At 41.9% G+C, this 13,645-nt stretch overlaps 1 protein-coding gene across 2 annotated transcripts in view; it reads right to left on the minus strand.

Moving 5' to 3' along the window:
- Positions 1-13,645, minus strand: part of PRKACB (protein kinase cAMP-activated catalytic subunit beta) — a 35,962-nt gene that overhangs the window by 17,424 nt on the left and 4,893 nt on the right. The window contains exons 1-3 of one of the 2 annotated variants that reach the window (XM_009950526.2): positions 6,452-6,461; positions 1,499-1,560; positions 426-554 (exon numbers count right to left, since the gene is read on the minus strand). In XM_009950526.2, the coding sequence (XP_009948828.2) occupies positions 426-554; positions 1,499-1,560; positions 6,452-6,461 (201 nt within the window). Of the gene's footprint in view, positions 1-425; positions 555-1,498; positions 1,561-6,451; positions 6,462-13,645 lie in introns of those variants that run through there. The other variant, XM_009950525.2, reaches the window with a different exon arrangement.

Consider the following 13,645-nt stretch of genomic DNA (forward strand, 5'->3'; position numbering starts at 1 on the left):
TTCACAAACGCAAATTTTGAGAATTTCTCATCCAAAGAGTCTTCCAGAATTCTAAGCTCCCCTACAAAAGCGTATTTATCTATTTATTTATTTAAACTGCAGCACTGCATTTTGGTTTTGCTGAAGAATATATAGGCCACCTTCGCTAAGCAAAGAGTTGAACCGACCCCATTTTATTAATGCCTTGGACTCTACCTGGAACACCTTTAGCCTGCCATCAATTCTACCGGCCCTTGTAAGAATTCCTCACAATCCCAAGGCCTGAATCTGCTGGCTAAAAAAGAAAGTCCAGCTTTTAAAGTGTCACCAGTATCCACCTGCGGTAAGTAAAAGCACAGTAAGTGCAACACAGTTTAGCCCATTACCAGATCTTTGCCTACCTCAAATGCTTTTGTACCACGAAAACCACTATAAATTACACCAACCTTCTGTTTGTCCAGTATCTTCATAGCATAATACTGTTCTGTGGATTTATGTTTCACCATCATAACTCTCCCGAATGATCCTGTTCCAAGGGTTTTTTGCCTCTCAAAATCATCTAGGCCAGCAGTATTCTGCACGTACAAGGATATAATGACATTATTTACAATCTAATACCCAAAGACAATTTTAACTGTAGGAATTGAATTCATTTATGAAGCAAAATTGAGTAAAATTACATCTACCAAGACAACTACAGCCAACTGTACTGTTGTTATAATTTCAGACCTGTCAAATTTTAATAAGAGATTTTACGTTGCGCTCATTAGAACAAAGACTTAACTGAATTGTATCAACACTACTGTAATTTGTCCATACAGATGACACATGCTTAATACGAAACATTTAGCAGTAAACAGGTCACGAATTCAACATGCAGATAAAGAACCCCCTCGTGCCTCACAAACTAGATACTAGAACGTGCAAAAACCCCCAAGCTCTGGAGACAGCTCTACACGAGAGCTGGCTGGAGAGCTCATCACTGAGTAAACTCTCTCAGATATTCAGTACCACAGCATTTCAAATGCTGCTTTATAAACCATAGTGACCCTTCCCCAAAAACCCAACCCCTCAAGTTCAACTTTTAAAAGATTTCTCTCTAACAAGCTCCTTAACCTGCCCCCAAGCCCTACGCAGTAGACTTAATACCCTTAATTCCCCTTAATGCCATGGGAGAAATTACTAACAGGGTAAATTACAGATGTGCCAGCGCCCGTTGGTTCAAAAAGCCAGCTGAAACATGCCAACAGAGTTTGAACCTCGTCGTGTTAATGGTGAACATCATTCTCAACACCACCAAGCAGTTGTTCAGTATGAGCATTTTGTCAGCTCAAATCTGGAGAAGACCCGAGAGTCTTTGCTGATAAACTTCAATGACAAAACTGATGTTAAAAATGGAAACTCCTTTAAAAATCGCATTAAAGTGATTTCTGTGCCGCTCGTTACAGACTGGTAACACACTGGTAACATTACCAAAAATGCAATAGAGAAAATTACTGAATGCTTAAATGATTCATACCTGAGGGGGGCTTTCCCATTTTCTTAAAAAGTCTTCTTTGGCTTTGGCTAGGAACTCTTTCACTGAAAGCACACAAAAAAAGTACATTTTAATTCATGTCATTCGTCACGGACGCGATGGAGATGGTTTGTTAACAAAACATGTAAACTTCATTATCAACTTCTTTCTTCAACTCGTAACAGGCTGTTTTCACCAATATGAAAGCAAGCACCAAAGCCTCTAGAACGTCTACAGTATCTCCAGGGCGATCTCTAAGCTTTCTGGAGTAACGACATCATTCTACACAAATTACTTAAACTACACCAGTTCTAATAACTCACAACACTGTATGCGCAAGCAGGCTTTAAGGTGATGTAAGACATTCTTAATTGGACTGGGGAAAAAACCACAAACACCTGACACTTATAAACAGCCATTCCATAAAGACAGGCTTTTTATCGATTTCTGTTAAATAAAAGTTACATTTTCTTTCAGCGGATTGAGCGCAATGTCAATCTCATTGCTTTTTCCCCTCATCACCTTTACTTAAAGGCTGTTTGCAAGCTCAATGGACAGCATTACTGCAAGCAAAGACAAAGCACAGGGCTACAACGACACCGCACATTAGGCATGCCCACAGTCAGAGAGTATCTATTTTTCATATTGATTTTCCATTAAAATGGAAGGAATATACAACAGCAAAATTCTGGATGACTGTTTAAAATGTGCACCAACGTATTTTGTTCGGATCATCTTTCAGCTCTTCTATTTTTTTTTTTTTTTTTGAGTATCAATGCAGATTACTTAATGCACAGTCACAGGCGGGAGGGGCTTCAGACATTGCTGTGGTTCTGCAAGAGTCACAGAATCGAGAAGAAAATACCACGCTGGTTGTGTGTTCTCTGAATCATTCCACATACTATAACGTTAATAACAGTGGATTTTCTGTACTGTGATGTTCTGCCACAAGCAATTTCTAAAAATACTCAGCCACGTGCCAAGATTATTCTGGTCAATACGTAGAAATACGGGGTTTAGCAACTGTATTTTACTTTCTGATGGCCAAAAAAAAATAGGTTTACAAGTGGCTGTAAACAATCACCTGATGAATCAGAACTTTTTTGTACTTTTCAGAGAATGCTGGTGTCTAGAGAACTTCTCAAAATTTCTCCTCCATTACCAGCACTGTCACAGCAGCAGTAAAACAACGGCAGCCCTGGAAAAGGCTGGTCATGAATGCTTTGGTTTTCCTTTCCCCTCAACTCTGAAGGGCGCTATGGGACTCAACTACGGCAAATACTCAAGGGCAGTTTATGGCTCCCACCGTCTCTGGTTGTGATGGAGCAGCAAATATAATGGAAATTTCAGAAAAATTGTCAAAATTTCTGGCAGACCTCAACGATAGGGAAGTGTTTAAAGCATGATATCCACTCAGTAATTTTATTTTAAGAGAAACAAGTAATATCAGAGAGGAGGAACGTATTTATTACCCTAAACTCAGAGTAAGAAAAATATAGTTTATATCAAAGGAACTATTTTAAATTGACATTAAAACTCACTGAGAGTTAAAAATATTTTAGCAAGTAATCAGTAAAAATGTTTGATACTTCCACTGTCTTTAAATTATGGGGGTTACTCATGTAATGGCTTTTAACGATCCTAATTTGAGAAAAGGAGAGGATTTCCTGTGGCACGAAATAATTTCTCAACACAAAAAAAGGGAAGCTAACAATGTCCAAATTCATGCCCGATGAGCCTTCTTCCATTAGGAGAACAGAGATGACTTGATAAAGTGATGACTACTGATAAAGTTTTTAAAACATCGACTTATGTCACAGTCGCACGAACGTTATTTTCTCTTCGTGACAAGAAAAAACCCAAGATGATCATTAAGATAACCAAAAAGCTGAGCCTTCACATTCAAGTGGCTAGAGCTTAGAAAGGAATGTTACCTTTAACACTACATAGCACGACCAAACCACGAAATAATTGGTCTCATTTTTTCTTGTTATTACAGTATATGTGTCTTAAATATCCCTCATGCTATGCCCATTGTTCATATAAATCCGTATTTTAAGTTTCTACATATTTTGCACTGCAATATAATTATTCAATGTTTATAAAAATATACGACAACATTTACATGTAGTCATCTTTGCCTCTGTTCTACTTAGGGAATAAAGAAAGCTGTTTACAAAAAAAAATGTGATCCAGTTGGAAATATCCGAATTGTGGAAGCATGAGAAAAAAAAATCTCTCATTTCTAGAATATCAATATGTCACAAGCTCTCCTTCACAAAACTTCTACCTTATTCTACTTTATTTTCACCCTCTCTTTTTGGAAAGTAGCATTGAACACGTATTTTCAAAATAAAGCTACCTAATGGCACTCGCTTATCTTAGAATCGCTATCTTTTAAAAACCACTTCATATTCTGTGGTGTGTTTTATTACATTTTCTTCCTAAGGAGAAAGTGGGTCCAATCGTGCCTGATTCTTGTTGTCAGAGGTCCCCTGGGCTCCTATGCCACAACACACTTCAGCAGGTGATTTCAAATCGAATTTAGGCAACTTAAGTGCACACACTTCAGCCACTTCTGAAAGTAAGACTTAGAATTTGATAGGTACTTTTGAAAAGTACATCTCAGTCACCAAACTTTAGCTCCTGCTTTAGGAGAACACATTTCATTTCTACTTTTCGAGCGCAGAATCAAAATTTACGCCGACTGGCTGGTAGTGGCCTTCGGTATTATCGTGATGATGCAAACAGGCAGGTTTATTAGAGGATGACTTAGAAGTTTTCCTCAAGTGCACATTTTTAGCCACCTCACACCGTGGTGATGTGACTCTTGTTTGCTTTTCTGGTCTGTAAACCGTTCCTAGCATCTGTGACTTTGGGCACTAATGAAGGAATGAGCATACCAAAAGTCTCTATAGGTTCCCCAAGGGTTTGCAGGAACATTCACCCACACAGATGAGATGATGAAGAGAGGAAAGAAAGAGAAGAAAAAAAAAAAAAAAGGTTTTATGCATTTCCACAACAAACACATAGAAAACACAAATACATTCCACCCTTTCCCCTCCCCACTCAAGAACGGACCCTGTAATAAACCAGCCCTTTCCCACACAGACGGAATGACTCATGCTAAATCACAGAATGTTTGAGCAAAGAAAAAGAGGAGAAAAACCACCAGAGGCAGCTAAATTCGGTATGAAAAAAAGATGATGCATCACAGAAATAAGCACAGCTTCTAAAACTTCAGGAGACCAGGTTGGCATCTTTAATAATTAATCTATTCCAAGACACACGCATCCAAGGAGCTGTTGCTATCAAAAGCGTATCTATCTTCACCGCAGCATGCTGGATCACAATAAAACCTGTAATCGGGTGATCTTCCCACCACTTCGCACTTTGTTCCACCAGACAGCACGTGTGAGTTGCATGGCACGTGGTGGATAGCACAGAAACGGCAAGCAGTCTCCAAAAAAACCAGTCACAGTCAAATTTCAGTCCCGTTACCCAACAACGGCCACAAAGCCCCCTGAAAAGCCTGAGCTGCAGGGCTGAAGTGGCTGTAGGCAAACTGGAACGCACGCGGGAATCCTGTCCGGCCACCGTACTGATTTAATTTTGTAAGGCTGGCAAAAAAGAGAAGCCAGGAGAGAGCTGTGCCCCTACCACTGAAGAGCAACGATCACTCGCGCACGGCTGAGCAGCGAGGACGAGGGCGCAAGGAGCGTACGCAAAGACCAGCAAACAGCCCCTATTCAGACTGGTGTCACCAGTACGGCAGAAGCTGGAGCGAAAGGGGATTGAAACTAAAGGAGGAAAAGCTGTTGCTCAAGAAAGGAAGGTGCTGGCAGGAGAGAGTAAAGCCCGAGGAACAGCGCTGGCACAACGAGGGCCACAGCAGCGGTGAGAACGAGGGGACGCGGCAGGAGGGACAGCAGCGGGGACGGAGAGGGTGCACCAGCGGCCCCGAGGCGAGGTAAAGCACCAACAGGCAGCGCAAAGCCGGCTCTGCGCGACCAGCGAGAGCAACCCTCGGCAGGAGAAGCGAGTTTCTGCGATGCAAACCCCCAAGGCATAGAGTAGGGAGTCCGGGGAGACGGAGGAAAAGGTGGTAAGGAACCGGGTAATAGCTGAGGAGTCACAAGTGAAGGACTTCCACGGATTCGGGAGCTTCTGCCCGCTTCGGTTCAAGCGCGGTCAGCAGGGCGCGCACACAGCTGGGCAGGAGGGAGGCTGCCCCTCGCCCACCACGGGAGCTGAGCTCAGAGCCAAGGCGAGGCAGGGAGCAGCAGGGAAGTCTGCTGGAAGAGAGCTCTTGGGCAGTGGAACTCAAGATCCAGAGGTCCCCAGGTAATACCGGCCTAAGAGGAGCTACCCAAAACCTCAAAAAACCCCCAACAAATGAAAAAAAATCTACCACACACAAAACCCAAAAAACCCCTGAGCCTACCTCAAAACAGCAGGAGACTTATCTAGCAGTGTATTCACACAATGCACACTACTTTTGTTTGTTTTATTGATTAACTGTTGTATGAAAAGTTAGGAAGCTTATAAAAAAACTTGTTAACAAGGGTGAGTACTACAAAGAGTACTCTGGCCGAAAAGACAGTTTAAGAGCGAGTGAATCAGACGAAAACTCCTGAAAAAAAATGAACAGGGTTAGGACCTCTCGCTTGCAGGGGTGCAACGACAGCAGGGGGAAAGGGGTCACAGATGGAGCAGTCCTGAAGAGTCACCACGAATGCCTTTGCCTTTCTCCCACCTCCCACGTGCACTGTATTTGTTATTCTCAGGCACATCTCCCACAAGAGCCAGCAAGCCAGAATTTTCTTCCTTTTTTTATTTTTGGGGGGGGTGGTGGTGTAAAAAAAAAAAAAAAAAAAAAAGAAAAGTATTTGGATAGGATTCACAGCAAGGAAGCAAGAACTAAACTGATAAAGACTAAACACTGGGCACCACTACGAACCCCCATCTGCTGTGCTAAATGCCAATCTCTGCTTGGTATTTAAAATGCCCTTTATGAAAATACAATTCATTTTTTGTTCCAAAACTGTAATATAATCACTTGGAGTCTGGAACTAAATGGGCTATTTAATTAAACCTCCAAATTTCATTTAATGGAAAAATGAATGTGTGTGAAGAGACCCTGGTAAATATATATGTATATTTTCTTTTTATAAGAACAGTTTTTATAGCCTTAAACATTATCGAGCTGTATATAGATGGCTCAGTGAATCCTGTGGTTATGGCACCACATTTCAGAAGCAAGCGAGAAGGAGACACTTCAAATTCCAAGTCCCATTCTTACACCACCAACCAAGGTCTTTAAATTTACCTTTTGATTAGCAGGGAGAATATCACCAGGCTTACAACTAGATTTCTCTACCCTGGCAAGTGTTTGAATATGAACACAACCAAGTGTTAAATGTTATTATATACTCTGAGGAAGTCGCGTGAGCACCAGTTAACATTTTAATAGCTGGGAAACACTTCAAAACACACACTAAGATGGTATCCTTGAAACAGACTGTTGCCAAGAACAAATCGCTTTGTTTCTCACAATGTGAAACCAGTGGAGGGCGGGGGGGGGAACAAGTCCAACATGACAGAAGCCTGGTACAGGGCAAGTCATCTTGTCTCACCCCAACATGAGAGACACTCACTGGACCTCTTGTGAAGAACCCACCAGCTGTGATTTCGTCTTGTTTCTGCTCTGAGAGTTGCAAAGTCACTAAGGGTAGATGAATAAACTCTGCATCCATTTCATATCTTATTTATCAAGTTTTGGACTTTGAGAGTAAGGTTTTGATCTTGTATTTCTGTTTAAACACTAATTGTGATAAAAACAGGTGATGAAGAGCAAACTAACTGACCAGCTCAAACAGGTAAGAACCTTCCTTCAGTTAAAAAAAAAAAACCAAAACAAAACCAACAAACAAACAAAAAAAATCAAACAACACACATACACAAAACAAAACCCCAAAAAACAACCAAACCCCCCAAAACCCAAACATATGGAGCAGTTCTGAAAAAACCCATTTGCTACAATACAGAACCTTAAAGTTCTTAGTAAATGAATGATCATGTAAGAATTATTAACTGCATGCAAGTTTGCTATTAAAACGGGAGCACTAATAATCTAACTGCACACTGTAAACACTTCTGTGGAGTACTGGAAAGGACTGGTAAGAAGTGGAGAAGAGAAAGGCATGGAAAAACCATGGAGAAAAAGGAGAGGAAGAGGATAAACAGTAAATTAAGGCCAACTACAGCTGCAGTGCCTAAAGACTAGAAGAGACCACTAGAATCTGGCTTTCGGGAGAGCACATTCAGGGATTAATTTACAACGTGCAGCAATTGTAAAATGCAAATTGTAAAATACAAACACAATTGTAAAATACAAATCTGGAACACAGGCAAAAACCTTATTTTAATCCTGTTCACGATTTTGAAGTCTTGAGCTAGATAGTATTTTGTCAGTTCTACAAAAGCAAATTTGCAACAGTTCAGAGCTCTGTAAAGAGCTTTTCTTCTTCACCTTTTTTTTTTTTTTTTTAATTTTAGTTTTCAGTGGTACAGGCTGTAATTTTAAGCTGTAAATTAAAGCTGAAGCCTTACTTCATGTTCACCTCTCTACTTGGCTGGCTAGACAGCAACAGCCTGCACAAGAGACGTGACAGATTTAGACAAACCGCAACAGGAGCCAGGTTTTCAGCTATCAGAGGCAATACCTGTCTCGGTCGAATTCTGAGCAGTAGATTCTCTACTGCACACAACTGCCACAGTCTGCCTGCCTGCCGCCTTCCTCTTTCTATTTTTATCAGAGATAACAAAATCAATTTTATTTCCAAATCCGATTTTCAGTCGTTCCCCCTTATTCTTTTCCTTAAATCATAAAGTATTGGTCCAAATAGAGGCGGTGAACCCTGCTAATGCCAGAAGTACAACATAACAGAGACCACACTGGGGAGACAGGACCAAACCCAACTAACAGAATCACTTAGAATGTGAATCCCTGACATTTTGTTTAAAAACCCGCAAATGTATAATGTAAATCGGTACATTTATTCAGTCAAACACACAATCAAATCTTGTACTAGCTCTGCTCAGCAGCTGTACACGCGTAGATGTCCTGATTCAATCATTTTCCAGCAAAAAAAAAAAAATATACAGATGAGATAAACACTCTGCTTTCTTAATCTAAAAAGAGAGGCCAGACGTAATGCTCATCAAAATTCTAAGTGAATATACTTCATTAAAGAAAGTGACTCCTCCCTCAAGAAACACACAGATAAATGCCAAAAAACCCCCGAACCAACCAACCAAAACCTATGAACCAATCTGGGATTTATCATTCAAAGCCTAAGTTATTGACTGTATGCAAGACTTTCTCAGTGCAGACAAGCAGAACAGCTTCATCTGAACGTCCAAGCACAGGACACGATCTAGTCTCCCGCAGATTTCTGGTGGGCGAGAGCTGTTCCATCCCTTCAGGTATTTTGGTCCTTCAGGGTGGCAGCCCTCTCTCTTGCCCAGGCTTTCCTTTCAGCCTTTTGCTGATCGATTAGAGTGGAATTTCTGTTCCAGTTCTTCAAACCAACCAGTTAGAACTGTCACCCAGTTAGGTCTGGAATATGTTAAAGCTAAGCTCTGGCCTAAGGAAAGGAGTCTCTCTCTCCTATCTTCTTCCTGCCCTTGAAGGGGAATTATTCCAGACTGCCAGAGAAGACGCATTAGTAAATCCGCTTCCTCTCTTGCGACAATCCACATGCTTTGAGGCTTGTAAGCCCAAGACACAGCAGTTTGGTTTGCTCGGCTGCAGTTCAGTGTTCAGCACGGGCTGGTACGAACACAAACCCCCCTAGTCCTGTCCCGCCACCGTCGCTCGTTCCTGCCTCTCTATCATGACCTTCCTTGAAAGAGCAAAAGCATCCCTGTGGCTGACTGCCAAGCCAGGTCAGGGAATTAGGCCAGATTAAAAAGTAACAGACAGAAGGCAGAGGAGGACAAGGGAAGCTAATTTTAATCCACAGCAGCTCCCAGTTCTTTTCATCCAGTGAATGCTTCTCCTGGGGGGAGGGAAGGGAGAAGTGAGGTGGAAACGGGCAAATATGTGGGGCAGGAGAACTGCTCCTTTTCTGAAGGAGTGACAGCTTGTGCTAGGGTAACGTGACCATGAAAGTACAGCACTGGGCTACTGAAAAGGCTTCTGAGAAATAATTCTAATTAAGTTATTAATTTTCAATTATTGTATTAGATAAGTTAATTCTATTAACTTAAAATTTCAAATTAATAAATTATAAGCTTAATACAATTACTTTCAAATGCAGTACTTGACACTCCCTACATATAAAATCAGTTCATACAGAAAAGGTTAGGTGAAGAAACCTTAACATGTAAAATCCTCAATAATCACATATTGATGTGCTTTATGAGCGACTAGGAATCAAGCTCCATCCGTGCAGTACCACCCTCTATAGTTTACAGCTGAACTTCATCCAGCAAGTAAAGTGTGGCAACGGCCATAGGACCCATAGGGTAAAAGCCTGCCTTCCTGGGTGAAATAGAACAGGTATTGCTTAACAAAGAAAACTGAAAACTGTGCAAAAAATGTGAAAATTCAAACACTTCTTGTTTCTGCAGGCATGTATTTCCATGGTTACCATGTAGGAAAAAAAAAAACAACCCACATTTTAAGAATGAGTTCCAAGAATAAAATTTTCTAGTGCACTAGCATAAAGTACCTTGTAAATTTATCACATTCCTGAGAAAAGGTTTTTAACAAATTCTAGTAGTTAAATACAAATACACAAAATAATCAGATTTTCCTCTTACAGTCAAAACCACATACCAAGCAAAACGTTTACAGCCCCTGCTGCAGTTTTCCTCTAGCTGAGCTATCACCCATCCCTCTGCACTGGTAAGACACTGGCTAACTGGCTAGCACCCACTTTCCATAATGGTCCCCTACCTTCCTTCCTTGTACAAGTTCAGTAACTAAAGAGGGTAACATATTACTGGGCAGCTATCACTGAGAATATATTTTATGCTTAGATTACCAGAAACAGCAAGTATAAACCTGCAGGTATTTGATCCAGTCTGCATACTGACCAATAAATCCTCAACTAAACCAAGTTTTACTAAACTGCTTTCTTCCTTACACCCCGAACAACTGCACGGGCTGTTCACTGCAAGCATGTTTTTTTTACGAGTTACTTGAAAACAGCATCTCTCGTGTTGCTTTTTCTTTTTTCAAATATTTCATAAAAGGCATCAAAATAATAGTAGATACCCCAATTTTGGTTTGCCTGAACTCATGTCTAAGTCCACCTCCCACAAAGCTCCTTTGTCCCAGCCCTCTCATTAACAAACCAGCACAAATTCTTACACACACGCGCTGGGATCAGTAAGACACGTCTTCACAGCTGCCAGGGTAAGTCGGCAAAACAGCTCTTCATCTCTTTGTCAGACTGGAGCTCCTGACACGTCGCTATACTGACCTATCTCCCGCAGAACACCCCTTCAGTATTTACAGGAAAGGGTTGCCTGCAGTAACTAGCCGGGCAGGAGAAGTTCATTTATAACCCTAAATAGCAGAGACCGACTTCCTGAATAAGGAAGTCTTAAGTAAATAAACACATTTCACAATTCAACACACCAACTGAACAACAAGGGTTTGTTCGCCTCGGGATTAGGGCAGGCAAAATGTAGGTAAGAGTGCTTACTATCCATTCTGATAAAGAATGGGAGTTTAGAGAGAAACTGGCTAAAATCAGTGCTTATTTGGATAAAAGGTAGGCATAAAACTCGCACAGAATTGCAAATCCTGAAAAAACCAAACCCATACCTAAACGAAAAAAACCTAACCCACACGAATTCTTAATGGGCTGGAGTACCTGTCAGCAACTAGAATGAATAAAGGGAAACACCAAAACCATTATTCAAGTTACAAAACTGCCCATAAGAACCTCAGTCATCGAAGCCGGGCAACTCTTGTTGCGAACTTTGGCTTGCAACAGCAGTACCAGCAGCAACCGTCAGGGGAACCAGCAACAAATAATGAAATCACTTGAGATGTCAACTAAAAACCAAAGAAAGAAGAAAATCTTCCTGGTTAAGAAAATATACGTAAAAAATGTAACAACAGGGACTACAGTAAGTCACCGTTTAAGAGGCGCAAGATTACAACATATCAAACACCCTCTCCTTTGGAAGAAATCTCAATTTTATTAAACTCATTTTTTGCTTATACCCCCAGCCAAGCACGCTGAAGGACTGTTTGCTGTAAGGACGCACTTTAAGAGCTATGTCAACGCAGCAACTCTGGTGTTGTCTTTTCTTTTTTCAAGTATTTCGTACAAGAATCAGAACAGAACACGGACCCAGGCCAACACCTAAGAAATTACCCTAGCCTGCTGTCAGAGGGTCACGGGTAACATTGGGGAATTTTTGAAAGGAAGAACCCTTTAGTCCCACGAGACACATATAGGAAGATGCGGAGTTCTGGCACCTGGAAATTCCATAGCATCCTTCCATTTTCTAGTCTTTTCAGCAGTGGGATAGTGAATTGCTACTTGTTGTCCCTTGCCCTGAAAAGATGTTCCCTATGCACATAACCAAGACATTTATACCACCCTCACTCCCGAAACATTCCTATTCTCCTGTGCACACAAAGCTGGACAATAATTCAGCACTGCTCACACCCTCCTCATACCGCTCCATCGATCTCCACACACAGTTGGTAACTACTGTCTCACGAGGGTCAACGTCTGTATCGGCAATGACCTCCATTTGCAGCGTTTGAAAGCACTGGCCCAACCACGGACTTGGTGACACTTGGGAGTATTAAGCCTATTCCTAGTGAAACAGAAGATCTACCAGAGTAGCCCCTTTCAGAACTGGGAGCTGGGGCTATTAAAGCCACTTGGCCTTCCTCTTATCTCTTCAAGAATATTCTACTGTTCAAAACAAAAACCTTAAACCAAAGAAACAGAAAAAACGCCCCATTTTTCCTTCTTTCAAGACTTTCCAGAAAAAAAAAAAAATCATAACTGGAGCTCTCCTGGAGACAAAAAAAAAGCCAATTTTACTTTTAACTGAAGAAAATATATCACTTTTTCATCACGGTTTCACTTGCATCTTGGCAATCTTTCACAAGGAGAGCATCTGATTTTATCCACTGACAGGGTGCAATGTAACACTGCTGCAGCGAAGACAGCCACAAAGGTGCGCTGAAAAGCAGAAGGGGAAACATTTACAGTGAAGACTTAATCTAAGCCTCACTTGATGGAGCAGGAGATAGTAACCTTTCCCTTGTCAAAATTAGGCTTCTCATTTATAGATCTTTTTGATTGGGAGCTGACACTTGGTAAAAGCTGCAGCTACTTATTTCTATTTTTAATGGAACCAGGAGCCTGGATGTCAGGATGAATGAAATCTGCAGATGCAAATTGCAGAATAAAGCCCCAGGGAAAAGAAAACAACCATACCACCCCCAAAAAACCACCCCAACCAACCAACAACACACCTGTCACCTTTTTCTCACCTAGTTTGTAAGAAATTTATTCCCTAAAAATGACTCAATCTTAACAGAGCAGCAAAAAAACCCAGCCCCAAACCCAAAAATAACCACCCATGCAGCAAAATCCAGAATTCACAGAACTGATTTCCACAAACCTTAGGTTCCTGTGGAAGCTACAACCTAAACTGTAAGACAACCAGAGAAAAAGGTGATGGAAAAGCCCAGCCTGGACACTGGGAACAGCAGAGACCTTCTGACCCAACGAGAGCGCTCTCCATCAGCAGGCGAAGGCGGCCGCACGCCGTCCAGGGTGTCGCTTCCCCCTTGCCTTCCCGAGCGGCTGAGCAGGGGCAGGTGTCGGCGGGGAGGTCGGGCTCTCGGCGGGGAGGTCGGGGCGAGCCCAGGCCGGCCGAGGGCCTGCGAGGCCACAGGCAGCTCCCCGCCAGTTCCCCCAGCATCCCTGCTGGGAGCACCCAAGGGAGGCTGGGCTGCCTCTGTGGGGGACAGCCCGCCTTTAGGTTTACCTGAAGGGCCACGGTGGTGTAACAGAAATCTCCATAATGTACATCCAAAGTTCTGAAACCTTGCCCTACAGCTGCCCCGGTCCTGACACTTGTATGTTGTTGTGCTTTGTA

Source organism: Leptosomus discolor, chromosome 3 (genome assembly GCF_034619465.1).
Source record: "Leptosomus discolor isolate bLepDis1 chromosome 3, bLepDis1.hap2, whole genome shotgun sequence".
Lineage (NCBI taxonomy): Eukaryota > Metazoa > Chordata > Aves > Leptosomiformes > Leptosomidae > Leptosomus > Leptosomus discolor.